Raw genomic sequence first — 14731 nt, forward strand, 5'->3', positions numbered from 1 at the left:
TCTTGCAACGAAAGTTTGTTTCAAGGCGTCAATAGCTGTAATCTGACCGTGGTTCCTGTTAATAACGGTAAGTTGTGCGGTCTACCAATCACTTCGCATACGATTTCGCCGAAATATTGTAAACATCATTATAATTATTGAATGAAATATTGGATAAAATTAATCAAATATATTGCAAACTTTAGTCCAGATAAACATTGAATAATTTTTTTTATCACCAGATATTATAATGATAGGATTAAAAAAATATATATAAAAAAATTGCGTACTTCAGTTCGGATTTGTTGACTGGTATTTCCGGTGTTACGTGATCGCGGTGATCAGCTGATAATGTTTTCTGAGATGGGGGAAAACATTGTGTCATTGGAAAACTTGAGTTTATTAAAAATGTTTGTAACTTTTGGGAGCTATGCTTTCCCATGCGCTATAACCAAAGTGCGCAATAACGTGGGAACACTGTATGTAACAACTTGTAACGTGTGTGAAAAGTCGTACAAAAATACACTATTTGAAGGGGGCGTTGCCTGAATGCAAATGTCCAATTCCGGACCCCTGCTACAAAGACTGTTTAGAACATGTACAAAACTCATAGTGCTCTTATATAGCCACTTTTATATACACACTCTTATGTATGCACTCACAGGTGAAGAACAGTAATTAGCAACACACTGTTACATAGTTCAATGTCAACAAAGCTGCTTGTGACTGTGCCCAAACTCTACCTGCACGGGCAATAAGACAACTTATACAACACATAAGCTCATTAGCTGAGCTGTATTCAAGGAACAGCAGGTATGTTCCTTAACACATGTTCTGTGGAAACCAATGCATGCCACAGCTGAGAAGAAAATAAGAACCTGGCTCTGGATTTTTTCAATTCATAACAAACAAATATCAGCAGTTTAGCTTTAAACACTGTCACTGTTCAGTATAATAAATACATTCTTCAATCAGCAATGCTTGTTAAATATCATATCCCATGGAACTGTTTCTATCATGATTATTTCACAGATTACTGTGATAAAAGCCTGTATGACCATCAGTATTTTTAAATAATCTTAAACCCCACTAGAGTCAGGCAGGTGACCCAACAGTGTTGCCTGCCCATCTTCAAAGTTACCTGCCCGAATTCAGGCATTATAATTATTGAAAAAACGTGAAAACTGAGACAAATCTTATCTTGATTCAGTTGAAATAATGCAACAATTACTTGAGCATCTACAAGGAGTTCGCGATTCGCTATGCAGAGTTGCGTGTAACCTTGGGCACACCAGAAACCTATGATTGTGGGTTCGAATCCCGGTTCGCCCATGATTATGTTTCTAGGTTTGTCAGCACCATACCCGTGCTTGTGGGTTTCACCCACGTGGTAAACGTCCGAGACCTGCATCACTTCGGGCTTTCCTCCCACATTAAGCTGACACGCCACGATATAAACCCAACTCACTCACTCATTCAGCCTGACAGAAAAGTTAACAGCCACAGGCAGATGGGCAGGCAATAATTTCGGACAATTACCATAGTATAATTACCATAGTATTTGCATGTATTACTGTGGTTTAAGCCTGTATCACTGCCAAGTCAGCCCTTCAAAAAAAATATTTCTAAAAATGTTTCTTTGATTGTAGAAAATGTGCTTATATGTTGTTATTTACATTTTTCAAACACTCATTTGCCCAATTACCAGCTTTTAGTCCTCAAAACAAAAATTGTATTAATGTGGTATATCAAAAAAATAAATTCCTCATATTTTTTTAATCCAAGTATATTCAGATGATCTGCCAAAATGTCCGCAAATTGCCTCATTAAAGAACTGTTGTGAGGTGGTATGACACTGGCAGAGGGATACAGTCCTAATCAATACTAATCTATCACCATCACTGATCTCTGCCTGGCTACACTACCACACACAGGAATGAACACGTGACATCAGAAAACAGAAGACCAATTCTTTAGGCCATAATAACAGAATTATTTGTTTTTCATCCGTGTCCAACTCACTACCAGACCCTTAAACTCACACCACGCTGTCCGCATGAATCTACAGATAAAAAACATCGCTACATGAGCTCCCTTCTTCCCTTTCTGGATGAAATACACCATATACAAAACACAGAAAAAGAAGTGTTTGTTATCATCGCGTGGGTCTTCTTAAACCTGGGGGCACGGGTGGCCCAGTCGTCTAAGGCGCCGTGATTCGCTGTGCAGTGTTGCATCCCTTGGGCATGCCAGAAACCTATGATTGTGGGTTCGAATCCCAGTTCATTATGTTTCTAGGTTTGTCAGCACCATACCCATGCTCGTGGGTTTCACCAAAGTGGTAAACGTCTGAGACCTGCATCACTTCGGCCTTTCATTCCACATTAAGTTGACACGCCGCAATATGACTGGAATACTGTTAAAAGCGGCGTTAAACCCAACTCACTCTTCTTAACCTAGCGGGTTAATACAATTTTGCCCGGTTCTAAATTCAGCCATTCCTAATTTTCCACATTTTAGATTTTTCTATGGCACCTGCAAAATTCAAGGTCGTTTGCCTTGATACAATATATACAAAACTATTACCATTTTAAAAATCCGAAATTGATGAGAAACATTTTTTGTGGCAATAGTCCTACCAAACATGTGAATCACCTACGTCAGCTGGTGACAAGCTTAATGTACAAAGCTGTCACGAATAATTTGTTTTAGAAAAGATATATCTACAAAACAAAATGCCTCCTGCCTGGTATTTCTTTAACAAATTGGAGGAAAACCTGATGATTATCTTATTGTGGCCTTATCAAAATTGTTTATTTAAAATCAGATATTGATCATCTCTTGCCACTCTTTGAGTCCTACAGAAAATGCACCTAATATGAAATGACTTAATCCCTCCTATTGATCGCTAGATTTACAGTAATCCACCATATTGATTTTTTACAAGATGAATAGAAAATGTATTTATTGACCAATGAAAAGACAATTTACAGGCACATATTTCATTGAGCTATCGACACGACACAGAGCAGTACCAAAAAAGGGCAGAAACTCTGTGGAAATGAGGTATTAGGGCAACAATAGATGTGACGGCAATTCAGAATAAACTCTCCGTCACTGAGGGTTGGCCGTCATTCACCTGGTAATCCCAGGATCAACTCAAAACCCTAATGCTCCCAGGTTGTAGTCACACATCCATAAATAAGTAAAGAGAAGAGTTATGTAGGGTAGTATTAGGGTGGAGAAAGTTCTTTCTTGTGCCTGAAATTCAGGCACAAAATTCCAACTGAACTAGTTCAAAGAATTAAAATTTCTTTCTTATTGTGCCTGAAATGGCTGTACTAAAATTCCAACGAACTAATTTAAAAACTTAAAAGTTCTTTCTTGTTGTGCCTGAAATTGCTACTAAAACCACAAGACGGTCTGGGCAGACGCTCTATCCACTAGACCACGGAGACGGTCTGGGCAGACGCTCTATCCACTAGACCACGGAGACGGTCAGGGCAGACGCTCTATCCACTAGACCACGGAGACGGTCTGGGCAGACGCTCTATCCACTAGACCACGGAGACGGTCAGGGCAGACGCTCTATCCACTAGACCACGGAGACGGTCTGGGCAGACGCTCTATCCACTAGACCACGGAGACAGTCAGGGCAGACGCTCTATCCACTAGACCACGGAGACGGTCTGGGCAGACGCTCTATCCACTAGACCACGGAGACGGTCAGGGCAGACGCTCTATCCACTAGACCACGGAGACGGTCTGGGCAGACGCTCTATCCACTAGACCACGGAGACAGTCAGGGCAGACGCTCTATCCACTAGACCACGGAGACGGTCTGGGCAGACGCTCTATCCACTAGACCACGGAGACGGTCTGGGCAGACGCTCTATCCACTAGACCACGGAGACGGTCTGGGCAGACGCTCTATCCACTAGACCACGGAGACAGTCAGGGCAGACGCTCTATCCACTAGACCACGGAGACGGTCTGGGCAGACGCTCTATCCACTAGACCACGGAGACGGTCTGGGCAGACGCTCTATCCACTAGACCACGGAGACTGTTCTTCATACATTGCAGCACAAACACACGATACCGAGGACCTATTCACTCAGAAACGCCATCGGATTGGGTCTCAAAAGAGTGACAATATTTATGTTAATTCATAAGTTAACAAAGCCATTACAAATCTCATATTGAAGACTCGTGAAGATCCGGGGTAGAATAGGTCTTCAGCAATCCTTGCTTGCCGTAAAAGGTGACCATGCTTGTCGTAAGAGGCGACTAACGGGATCCAGTGGTCAGGCTCGCTGACTTGGTTGATGCATGTCATTGTATCCCAATTGCGTGGATCGATGCTCATGATGTCAATCACTGGATTGTCTGGTCCAGACGTGATTATTTTCAGACTGCCATCATATAGATGGAATATTGCTGCATGCAGCGTTAAACAACAAACAAGTAAAACGGAATAGCCATTGGATTGGGTCTCCAAAGGATGCGATATTTATGTTAATTCATTGGTTAAGTAACCTATTATAAATCTCATATTGAATTTCCTTAAAATTGAACTTCAGTTAGCTTATTTCCATGTTCAGCTTCAAACCACTTCGATCAAAACTACTCCCAAAATAGTGCCCTATCAGAACAAATACTACTGCTATCTAGATCTATAAGTACAAAGTGCAGAATAACTGATACCTCCTCAAATAGAACTCCACTTACAGAAAGCCTTTAAGTGTTGTATAGCCCAAAGTTAAATTGCCTCCCCTCAAATCACCAAGTACCAAACTTGCAAACAACCTAATCAATACAACAGTAGCCACAGGATAAGAAGAATGTCAGTCTGTTGCAAATATATCTATACAAGTACATGTGCACTGAATACAAGTACACGTTTGTTTGCTTGTTTGTTTGTTTGTTTGTTTGTTTAACGCCGCACTCAGCAATATTCCAGCTATATGACAGCAGTTTGTAAATAATAGTGTCTGGACCAGACAATCCAGTGAATGACATCATGAGCATTGATCCAAGCATTTGGGATACGATGACATGCATCAACCAAGTCAGCGAGTCTGACTACCCGATCCTGTTAGTCGCCTCAAACGAAAAGCACAGTCGCCTTTGCAAGTACACGTACTCTGATGTCACTAACATATGTATATCGGCAATGATAATTAATTATTAGATTTTCATTCAAATTTAAAAAAATATGTTTTGGGAGGCATTTATTTCCTTATTACAGCTGACTGATGTGAATCACCATCCTCGATAGTCCAGGGTATAATATCTCCATTTTGTTACACTAAAATACCCTGGACACATTTGCCACCATAGCTTCATTCTGAGTCCGGGTGGTATGATACGATGCTGATAATAATCTGTCCAATCAAATTAGCCTGTTTTTGATTCAACAAGTGGCGATATCGCCAGTACTTAGCTGACTTTGATGCATGATACAGTAAATACCCCTTGTACACCTCACACCACAAGGAGTCCCTCCCTATCTTACTACTCATGAAAACAATTTGTCTAATAAAAAGATCATTTATAAAAGTCCTTTGATTCGATGAGATATAGCGAGGGCTTGCTCACTACAAGGAAGAAATTTTGTAATTAGATATATATCAAATCTGTGTTCAGGAGAGTCATTGGATTGACCCTGAAAAATTCTGTGCTTAGTTAGTTTGTTTGTTGTTTAATGCCGCACTCAGCAATAATCCAGCTATATGCAAATAATTGAGTCTGGACCAGACAATCCAGTGATTGATATCATGAGCATCAATCCACACAATTGGGATACGATGACATGCATCAACCGAGTCAGGGAGCCTGACCACCCGATCCCGTCAGTCGCCACTTACGACAAGCATAGTCGCCTTTTATGACTGAGTTGGTGATATGGGTCAGAGATGGTGACTTCACTTTCAAATCAAAGCAATGGCAGTGAACGGGTCCAGGGTATTTAGCACAATACAATGGAGGGGTAATGCCCTGGATAACTGAGGATGATTCACATGAAGCATGAACGTTCGGTAGGACTTCTTCTCTGGCGTATTTCATCAAGTTAAGAAAGATGGCAACACGTGATTGCTTATCTGCTGCTGAAAGCCAATAACATGATGCTTCAATACAGGCAGGGATGAAGATCTATTACTTATATAGCATGGCTTTATAACGTTAACAAAATATTCCTGTTAGCAATATTCCTGGAAAAATCAGTTACTACTAGTAGTAAAGTAGCAGTAGTAAAATGTTTATCAAAGTGTCACACACACAACATGTATAATATAAAATCGATCCACATAAGACAAAAGGTGTCTGGAGTGCGTCCAGCCAGACATGGGCTTTTGAGACACAATATACAATATAAACAAAATATATACATAATATATATAATGTGAGAGGTCGGAAATTTAGCTACGAAATTAGAAGGCACACAGGAAACAATAATAAACTCGTCGATTCAACAACGAAAGAAAAAGAAAGGATAGATAGAGAGAGGTAATTTAATAAATGAATAGTTACTTCATGGGATATTTCCACTGGGTCACTGCAGTGTTCTACCTTATTAATCCTCATTAAATTCCTGATAACTAGAGTTGGTTGAGTAGATATTCCATATCTCTGGATACACTTAGCTTTGCAGCTAACAATATCTGTAAACTTTTCACAGTCTGTATTTCAGTCCGGCTTCGCTTTTTTATCAGATGTTTGACTCGTGAGTTAAGTACGGAAGCCTTTAAGGGCCATTTGTTGTTTAACTTTGTTCGATACTATCTTGAAATTTCAACTTAGTATCTTGAAATTTCAACTTAGTATCTTGAAATTTCAACTAAATATCTTAAAATTTCAACCTAGTATCTTGAAATTTCAAGATAGTCTAGAATTTTTTTTACAAAAACAAATGGCCCTAAAAGGCTTCCGTAGTTATGAATCTTTATACAAATAATAATTTCTCAAAATATCATATAAATGTCTCATTACATGATGGTAATCTACCATTTCCTTAAGAAAAAAGTCTCAAAAACGTAAAAAAATTAACTGTTTGGAATGTAAGTGCAGAAAGGGTATTTATTTTTTTATGTGACTATCTTCATATTAATTGAAGAAAAAAGTTAATTTTCAGAATAAACATAAAACAGATTTAATACTTTCTTAAAATTTGTTAATATAAAAACATGCCACTCGGGTCCCACATTTTAACTAATACATGCCACAACAACCACAACATAACAGTCATATCGCAACCTGAACTAAGTTGGTAAACTACTGCTGTTCATTCAAGCCATAAATCCTCATCAAAAACAGCTGATACACAATCCGCGATAAATATGTCCGCTTGATTTATGCCGTAGCGATTTGACGTCCATTTTCTGATATACAAGAAGAGCATGCTATGCCAAGGGTTGCCAGGATATGTCCCCTCTCGACTGTAGGCGACTTATCATGCCCAAGGGCTTCAGTAGTCATTGAGGAAATCTCAAGTACACATTATACGTCAGCAACCATATAATGTCCTTTAAGCTATTATCTGATCTCTCTCAAGAGCTTCCTGGCTATAGACAGACTATTAGAAATTTATATTGTACTTGAATTTGTCTGATGTTTGGACTCAGTAACTGAATGTGGTTTTGTCTTAAGCTGTAAGTGATGATATAAATATTGAACAGTTTATCATCCATGTTGTAAACACCTGTCTTTAACAGATGCAGGAGACAGCATAAAAAAGATATGTCTGGGTTAACTTACATCTGACATTCTCCCAAAAAATATTTTCTTACATATGAGAAATACTTTTTGTTATAAAAATGAACTGTGAGTATGACTGTTTTATTTGTTTAATTATTATTTCAAGAATTTCTTAAAGAAATTAACCTAAAATCAATTATCACCTTATTTATTATTTTATTTTTATAATTTGCATATTAAGAAAATCAATAAAACAAGAAAATATTTATTTAGCATGACATTAAAAAATAGCAGATATACAGGAACTTTATCAATCTTCATCAAAACTTGTCCAATATTTCAAGAAATATCTTCCCTTTTTTCTCAATCACTTTAATGACCGTGAAGATCTGGGGTAAAATAGGTCTTCAGCAACCGGTTTGCCGTAAAAGGCGACTATGGTGGCGTATGAGATGGCTAACGGGATCGGGTGGTCAGGCTCGCTGACATGGTTGATGCATGTCATGTGGGTGAGTGAGTGAGTGAGTGAGTGAGTGAGTGAGTGAGTGAGTGAGTGGGTGGGTGGGTGGGTGAGTCAGTGAGTGAGTGGGTGAGTGAGTGGGTGGGTGAGTGAGTGAGTGAGTGAGTGAGTGAGTGAGTGAGTGAGTGAGTGAGTGAGTGAGTGAGTGAGTGAGTGAGTGAGTGAGTGAGTGAGTGAGTGAGTGAGTGGTTTTACGCTACTTTTATCAATATTCCAGCAATATCGCGGCGGGGGACACCAGAAATGGGCTTCATGCATTGTACCCATGTCAGGAATCGAACCCGGGTCTTCGGCGTGACAAGGGAATGCTTTAACCACTAGGCTAACCGAGGCCTTATGTTATACAGCAAAACAACATCCATAGCACATAGACAAGCATGTCATACGAGACTGTATTCTATTCATATCAGGTGTTGGTATTCCCTTCCGCTTGATTAACTCCCAAAGTAGATCCCCACTATCAGAGACCCATTCACAATACCTGGTCATAAAGAGGAAAAGAAATCCTTTATCAAGCTGAGGTCGACCTTTCATTTGGAGTTATTCAAGTGTAATAAACCTACTCTGCTTTATATACATCGCTTGTTAGATGACTTGGAACTGATTTTGTGTTAACCTTGGAACTATCACTTTAACAATATCCATTGTGGAATCTGAGAAATAAACATACAGAGATTATCTGTTTGGGGAGGGAAATCCTTTATGCTTCATACTGTTGTCAACACAACTGATTATAACAATGAATGTGACCTTTATCCAGAGATTTATAACAGTAGTCTTAGCAAGATAAATAGCATTGTATAGTATGATGAACAGTACTTTGAGCTTTGAGAAAGGATCAAAAGTTCACATTGAAAAGGTGTTCCTAAACCACTGATGCTTTAGGTTCATTTACTAAACTACAGACTCAATATTGTGAAAAGAATTTTTTTGTTCAAGATTGGTGCCAACTTTTTTATATAGAATTAAATTTCATAAAATGGCACTGAAAATATGTCTGAAGGTCAACATCATGATACGTAACAAGTAAACTGTCATGTATTTGATGATTAATTCAAAAACAATTTTCAGAAACTCTTAAGTCCCCGTCTTCCTGTCATAATGACTGATTTGGGACAACCATTGTCTGAATAAACATTTAATTCCAAAGATTTATTACCTCATAGCCATTTTATGTATATGACTTGAAACACTTAATTGCTGTTATTTATAAGAGGCTAAACCAATTTGTTAATCCTCATTGTATTGTACATTGAGTCCATGCTGTCACTTCCTACCGAGAACCATATGCCCACCTCTTGCATTGGGTATATGCAAATAATTATTAGCAGCGTGCACCGATGCGTTGTAACTGTCATGCACTCAAAATGTATAAAATGATCAAAACTAATCCTGAATATATATTATTGCCAATATTTCCCGCTAGACTTCAGAAGCGTTGGTTAAAGGGCTGCTGTGATCATAGCAAGTTAAGTTAACCGTAATTATTGCTACTGAGCTATGGCTGGGACAGGTAACTCGGGTACTCAGGTCGGGTGGGTCATGAGTAGGACCCGGGTACCCACAGGACTACCCAGAACCGTGGTTAGTCATGTGATATATTGTTTAATGACAAAAACTCACTCGACCTGAGTGGTTACACTACAAGTCGCTAATGTTCCCATTTCTTTATGATGATACACATATTCCTTTTGACCTGCATATGTTTGAGTAAAGAAAAAACTTCAGTCACGTTCTGTGAACGCATGATCTGATCATTTGATACATGTATGTAAATCATAAGTCACTGCCTGGGCTGCGGTGAAACAATTCCCAATCAGACATCTTGTTCCCAACTCTTGAGAGGGTCAGATAATAGGGGGACGGATACCCGGGTAGTAGATTAGGACTCGCCCCAGCCCTATTCTAAGCCATGACTTTATTAGAAACTTTGTCTTAAAATACCTAAATAAACTTAAAGGAAAATATAACAGCCAATTAGATGGCTCTCTACTTTATGTGATCTAAAACAGTGATGGCCAACACATCACATGAGCCAGCAAAGAACACCATTAAAGAGATCTGCTAGGTTCTAGCCAATAGGTTGTCTTGATAGTTTCATCAAGTATTTGTCTGCTAATTTATATTATATTATGTATGAACATGCCAGATTGTCAGTCTAGCAGTGAATGATAGCCCTAAGTTTGCACAAAGCCAAGTTGGAGTGTCAGATAAGGACATAATTACAATTAATGTCTAATCTGACACTGGAAATTAGAGCCAGTACTTTGAGACTTTAAATTTTATTGTTTGTGACCTTTACCTTTAACCTCATGACAGATGCCAAAAGAATTCCCAAGGGTCATGGAAAATAATGGCAGCATTTCTCCACCAATGTCAGTAGTCTTTACGTGGAATCCCAAGATATAACTCTGACCATATGCTAATTTAAAGCAGCAGTTTCACAATGCTGCTTATTCATTGTGAGTATTTGCTTCACAGGCTCAATATTTAACATCATATTGTCTCTATCATGGTCTTTGCAATCAATTCATTTTCAAAAAGGGCACAGACAGGAGTGGTGGTCATTGGAAGAAACTGATAAACTGGGCTGTTGACGATGTTCATTTAGTTTCTATTTTCTTACCTCAAATTAGACAGTCTGCTGAAAAAAACTGTTAAACATCATTAAAACATGGTTGAACCATTGACTGTGTCTATCGTAGGCCAATCTGCCACCTGTGTTTAATAGACGTTAACTGACAAATGTCTCACACTTTATCATTATCAACTCACAACAAATAATTCAGTTGTAGGCTCTCACAAAGCAAGGATCAATGCAACATATTCATTGCTCCAAGAATATCATGAACCTAAAGTCACTTTAGTGCTGCATTGACTGACATAAAAAACCTGACATGAGCAGGGCAACACAGTATTCTCTGGGGCAGCATGACATCAGTAAAACAGTATTCTCTGGGGCAGCATGACATCAGTAAAACAGTATTCTCTGGGGCAGCATGACATCAGTAATACAGAATTCTCTGGGGCAGCATGACATCAGTAAAACAGTATTCTCTGGGGGCAACATGACATCAGTAATACAGTATTCTCTGGGGCAGCATGACATCAGTAATACAGTATTCTCTGGGGCAGCATGACATCAGTAATACAGTATTCTCTGGGGCAGCATGACATCAGTAATACAATATTCTCTGGGGCAGCATGACATCAGTAATACAGTATTCTCTGGGGCAGAATGACATCAGTAATACAGTATTCTGGGGGGCAACATGACATCAGTAATACAGTATTCTATTCTCTGGGGCAGCATGACATCAGTAATACAGTATTCTCAGGGGCAGCATGAGATCAGTAATACAGTTTTCTCTGGGGCAGCATGACATCAGTAATACAGTATTCTCTGGGGCAGCATGACATCAGTAATACATTTTTCTCTGGGGCAGCATGACATCAGTAATACAGTATTCTCTGGGGCAGCATGACTTCCATAATACAATATTCTTTGTGAATACAGTACTTAAGATTAAAAAATTAAAATACCTGAAAATCATAATGAGACCAATCTACTTCTCTTCCCAGCGCCAATTACCCAAATATCACACATTTTAGTGGATGAATGTAATTAATCCATTATTACATTGAAGTAAATATCACACATTCATAGTGGATGAATGTAATTATCCATTATTACATCATTATTTACATCTGAATAGTGTATTTGTTATCAAAATGTTTAACACCTAATTAAACCAACTATCTGGCATATCTGGTAATATTTGGTAGATTTTCTCTGCACATATTTTACGAGACAATATAACAAAACAGCTTTTAGGAGTGATTTGAAATTAATTAATTACAAAGAAATAAAAATGAAAAAGTAGAGTTAAAAAATTCACTCATGACAATGTTTCATCTAGATACAGGTTGCATTGACATAAGTCTAGCTGTTTTCTTTTCCGACAAAAAAATCTTGAAATTTAATTTGTTTAAAAACATAAAAATATGCATATTTCAGTCACTTACAAACATATTTACAATTTAAATTGGCTGAGGTAGGTACAATTGTACAAAAATGTGTATAATATTAGAACATCTATAGTCTTTAATGTCATGTTTCTATGATCAAATATTATTATATATATAGGTAAAAGTTATTTCATAAACAGAAAACAATGTTAATACAAACAGAAACCAGTTTTCATTCCTCACAACATACAAATTTACACATCTCCCTTTGGCATTAAACATGATCAAATATCATTATACAGGTAAAACTGATTTCATAAAAAGAAATATATACCCTTGGGACATATGGGTTCCTATAGGTTCCAACACATTCTTCTACTCAGTGCTAAATAGTTATGTCTTGAATTATAACCATTCAGGTTTAGACACAAACATCAAACATAGATCAATTTCCATCAGTATAATACCCCAGACCATTTCATTACCGTGTTTTATAAGCAATATTTCCTATTGCAATAACATATTCTATAAGAGTGTTCCATGATCCGGACGTCTATAAGCAAGCACAGCTTAGTACCGTTTATCCATGATGTGGTGAAGTTATGAAACAAATATATTTCATACATTAGTTCAAAACAACTAGGCCAGGGGGGATTAACTTGTCAAATCAGATATTTATGATGTTAGCAAATAGCTTTTGATAATATATTTGTGATTTGACAGCTCTATTCTGTAAGGGTCCTGGCGTCAATATCTCTTAAAGACATATAGAAATCCTGCCCATTTACAGACATCAATAAGCACTAATCTGGCACTGTGTGGTGTAACATTGTGGCGTGGGGTTAAATTGCTGACAGTCTAGCTTCTCAGTTTACACGTTCAGATAACATGCAGATAACAGGAAAATAGCCATATCCATGCTAGGGTAATTGTAGTTCATTGGCAAAAATAGTATGGGAGTAAGTGTGGCAATTAGTGTGACATACTGTTGTTTCATATATGCAGATACGATATACTATCTTGTCGGGCTGGGACGGGTAACTTGGGTACTCTGGTCGGGTGGGTACTGAGCAGGACTACCCGGATCCGTGGTTAGTCTAGTGATATATTGTTTAATGGCAAAACTTATCTAAAACTCTATGGTCACACTACAAGTCGCTAATGTTCCCATTTCTTTCTGACTATGCACACATTCCTTCTGACTTTTATATGTTTGAAAAAAAAGATAAAACTTCATGCAGTAAACATCAGTGCATATGCATGACCAGATCATTTTATATGTGTATCTAGATACATTTTGCCAGGACTACGGTCAAACTTTTCCCAATCGGACAGTTTGTACCTTTCTCTTGAGACCTACAATGGGTACCCGAGTAGTAAAGTTTGACTCGTCCCAGCCCTACTATCTTGCAATACACTAATTTAGGTCACACTATAAATGTAATTATTGGACTGGACAGTACGCCTGATTGCATCTGTTTGTAACATCTGTTGAATTTTATACAGCATCCTTTATTATGTTAGATTATGAGAACTTGGTTGATTGTGTGTATGAAATGAAACTGATAGAATAATCCTTTGTTACTTACTGATATGTGAAAATAACTGAAGTGTGAATATGAAGAAATAATATCTAAAGTTTTGTTTTTCTAGATTATAGTGATAATTTATTTTCAACAGGTGAAATTTGGGAGTAAAGGTCAAACTGACCATCCTGTTCCACCAGCTAAAATACTGTTGGTAAACAAAATTGTAACACTCTCCTTACTTATCTACAAATTAAATAAAGGTCAAACATTAATTATAAAAAATATCAGATATCATATATATTTGAATCAACAAATTTTATTGCAATTCCATGTTTTTTGGGGATAAAATTATTCCCTAAGCATGTTTCACTGATACCAACCAAATATTAAACTGATACAGATATATAGTAGTATACTACTTATATATTAAACATTTATCAAGGTTGTTTATATCCAATAACTGCACAATTAAAACAAAAACAGTCCAGATACAGTTAGTAAATAATGACAAAAATTAAAACTTTTTTAGATATTCCACATAAAAAAAATATAATTAATCGTGTAAGAAAAACCTTAATAAATATAAAAATATAAATGTATACATAAAATTTATATCTGTTGCGCATTTCTTACCTCATCGTGGTCCCAGCGTTCAAGCCATATCGCTACTTTATCCAGCTGTCTATCAAACTCAACACTGCTAGGGGTGGGGTGAACACCCCCGTGCCCCCTCCAAGTCACACCCCCTCCTATATCCCGACCCCCTTGGCCCTCGAGCAATCCAATCTTTGGAAACGAGCTGCGCATCTTCTCTACTTTGTTCATTTTAAACAGTTACAAGACTTGTCAAACTTGCGCTAGTCCCATTATGTCAATCATTCAATAGAATAAGCCCGTGCTACTCTACTGACACATGTGCGGGCACTTTGTACACAACAGCTTGGCAACAACCTGCAGCTAGGACGTGACGTCACATTTATAAAAATAGAACACGCACGTGTTTTTATTTGTCGTTAAAAATGGCTACACAATTTATT

The 14731-nt window shown here is 37.8% G+C and overlaps 1 protein-coding gene across 1 annotated transcript in view; it reads right to left on the reverse strand.

Annotated features, from left to right (window-relative positions):
- LOC139475541 (F-box and WD repeat domain-containing 11-A-like) overlaps positions 1 to 14519 on the reverse strand; it is a 38542-nt gene extending 24023 nt beyond the window's left edge. Inside the window, exon 1 of the mRNA XM_071258731.1 lies at positions 14328 to 14519. Within this exon, the coding sequence (XP_071114832.1) occupies positions 14328 to 14519 (192 nt within the window). The remainder of the gene's footprint in view (positions 1 to 14327) is intronic.
- Between the last annotated feature and the right edge of the window lie 212 nt (positions 14520 to 14731).

The sequence above is a fragment of the Haliotis cracherodii genome, unplaced genomic scaffold (genome assembly GCF_022045235.1).
Source record: "Haliotis cracherodii isolate W230 unplaced genomic scaffold, xgHalCrac1.p SCAF_3, whole genome shotgun sequence".
In the NCBI taxonomy this organism is placed as follows: Eukaryota; Metazoa; Mollusca; class Gastropoda; order Lepetellida; family Haliotidae; genus Haliotis; species Haliotis cracherodii.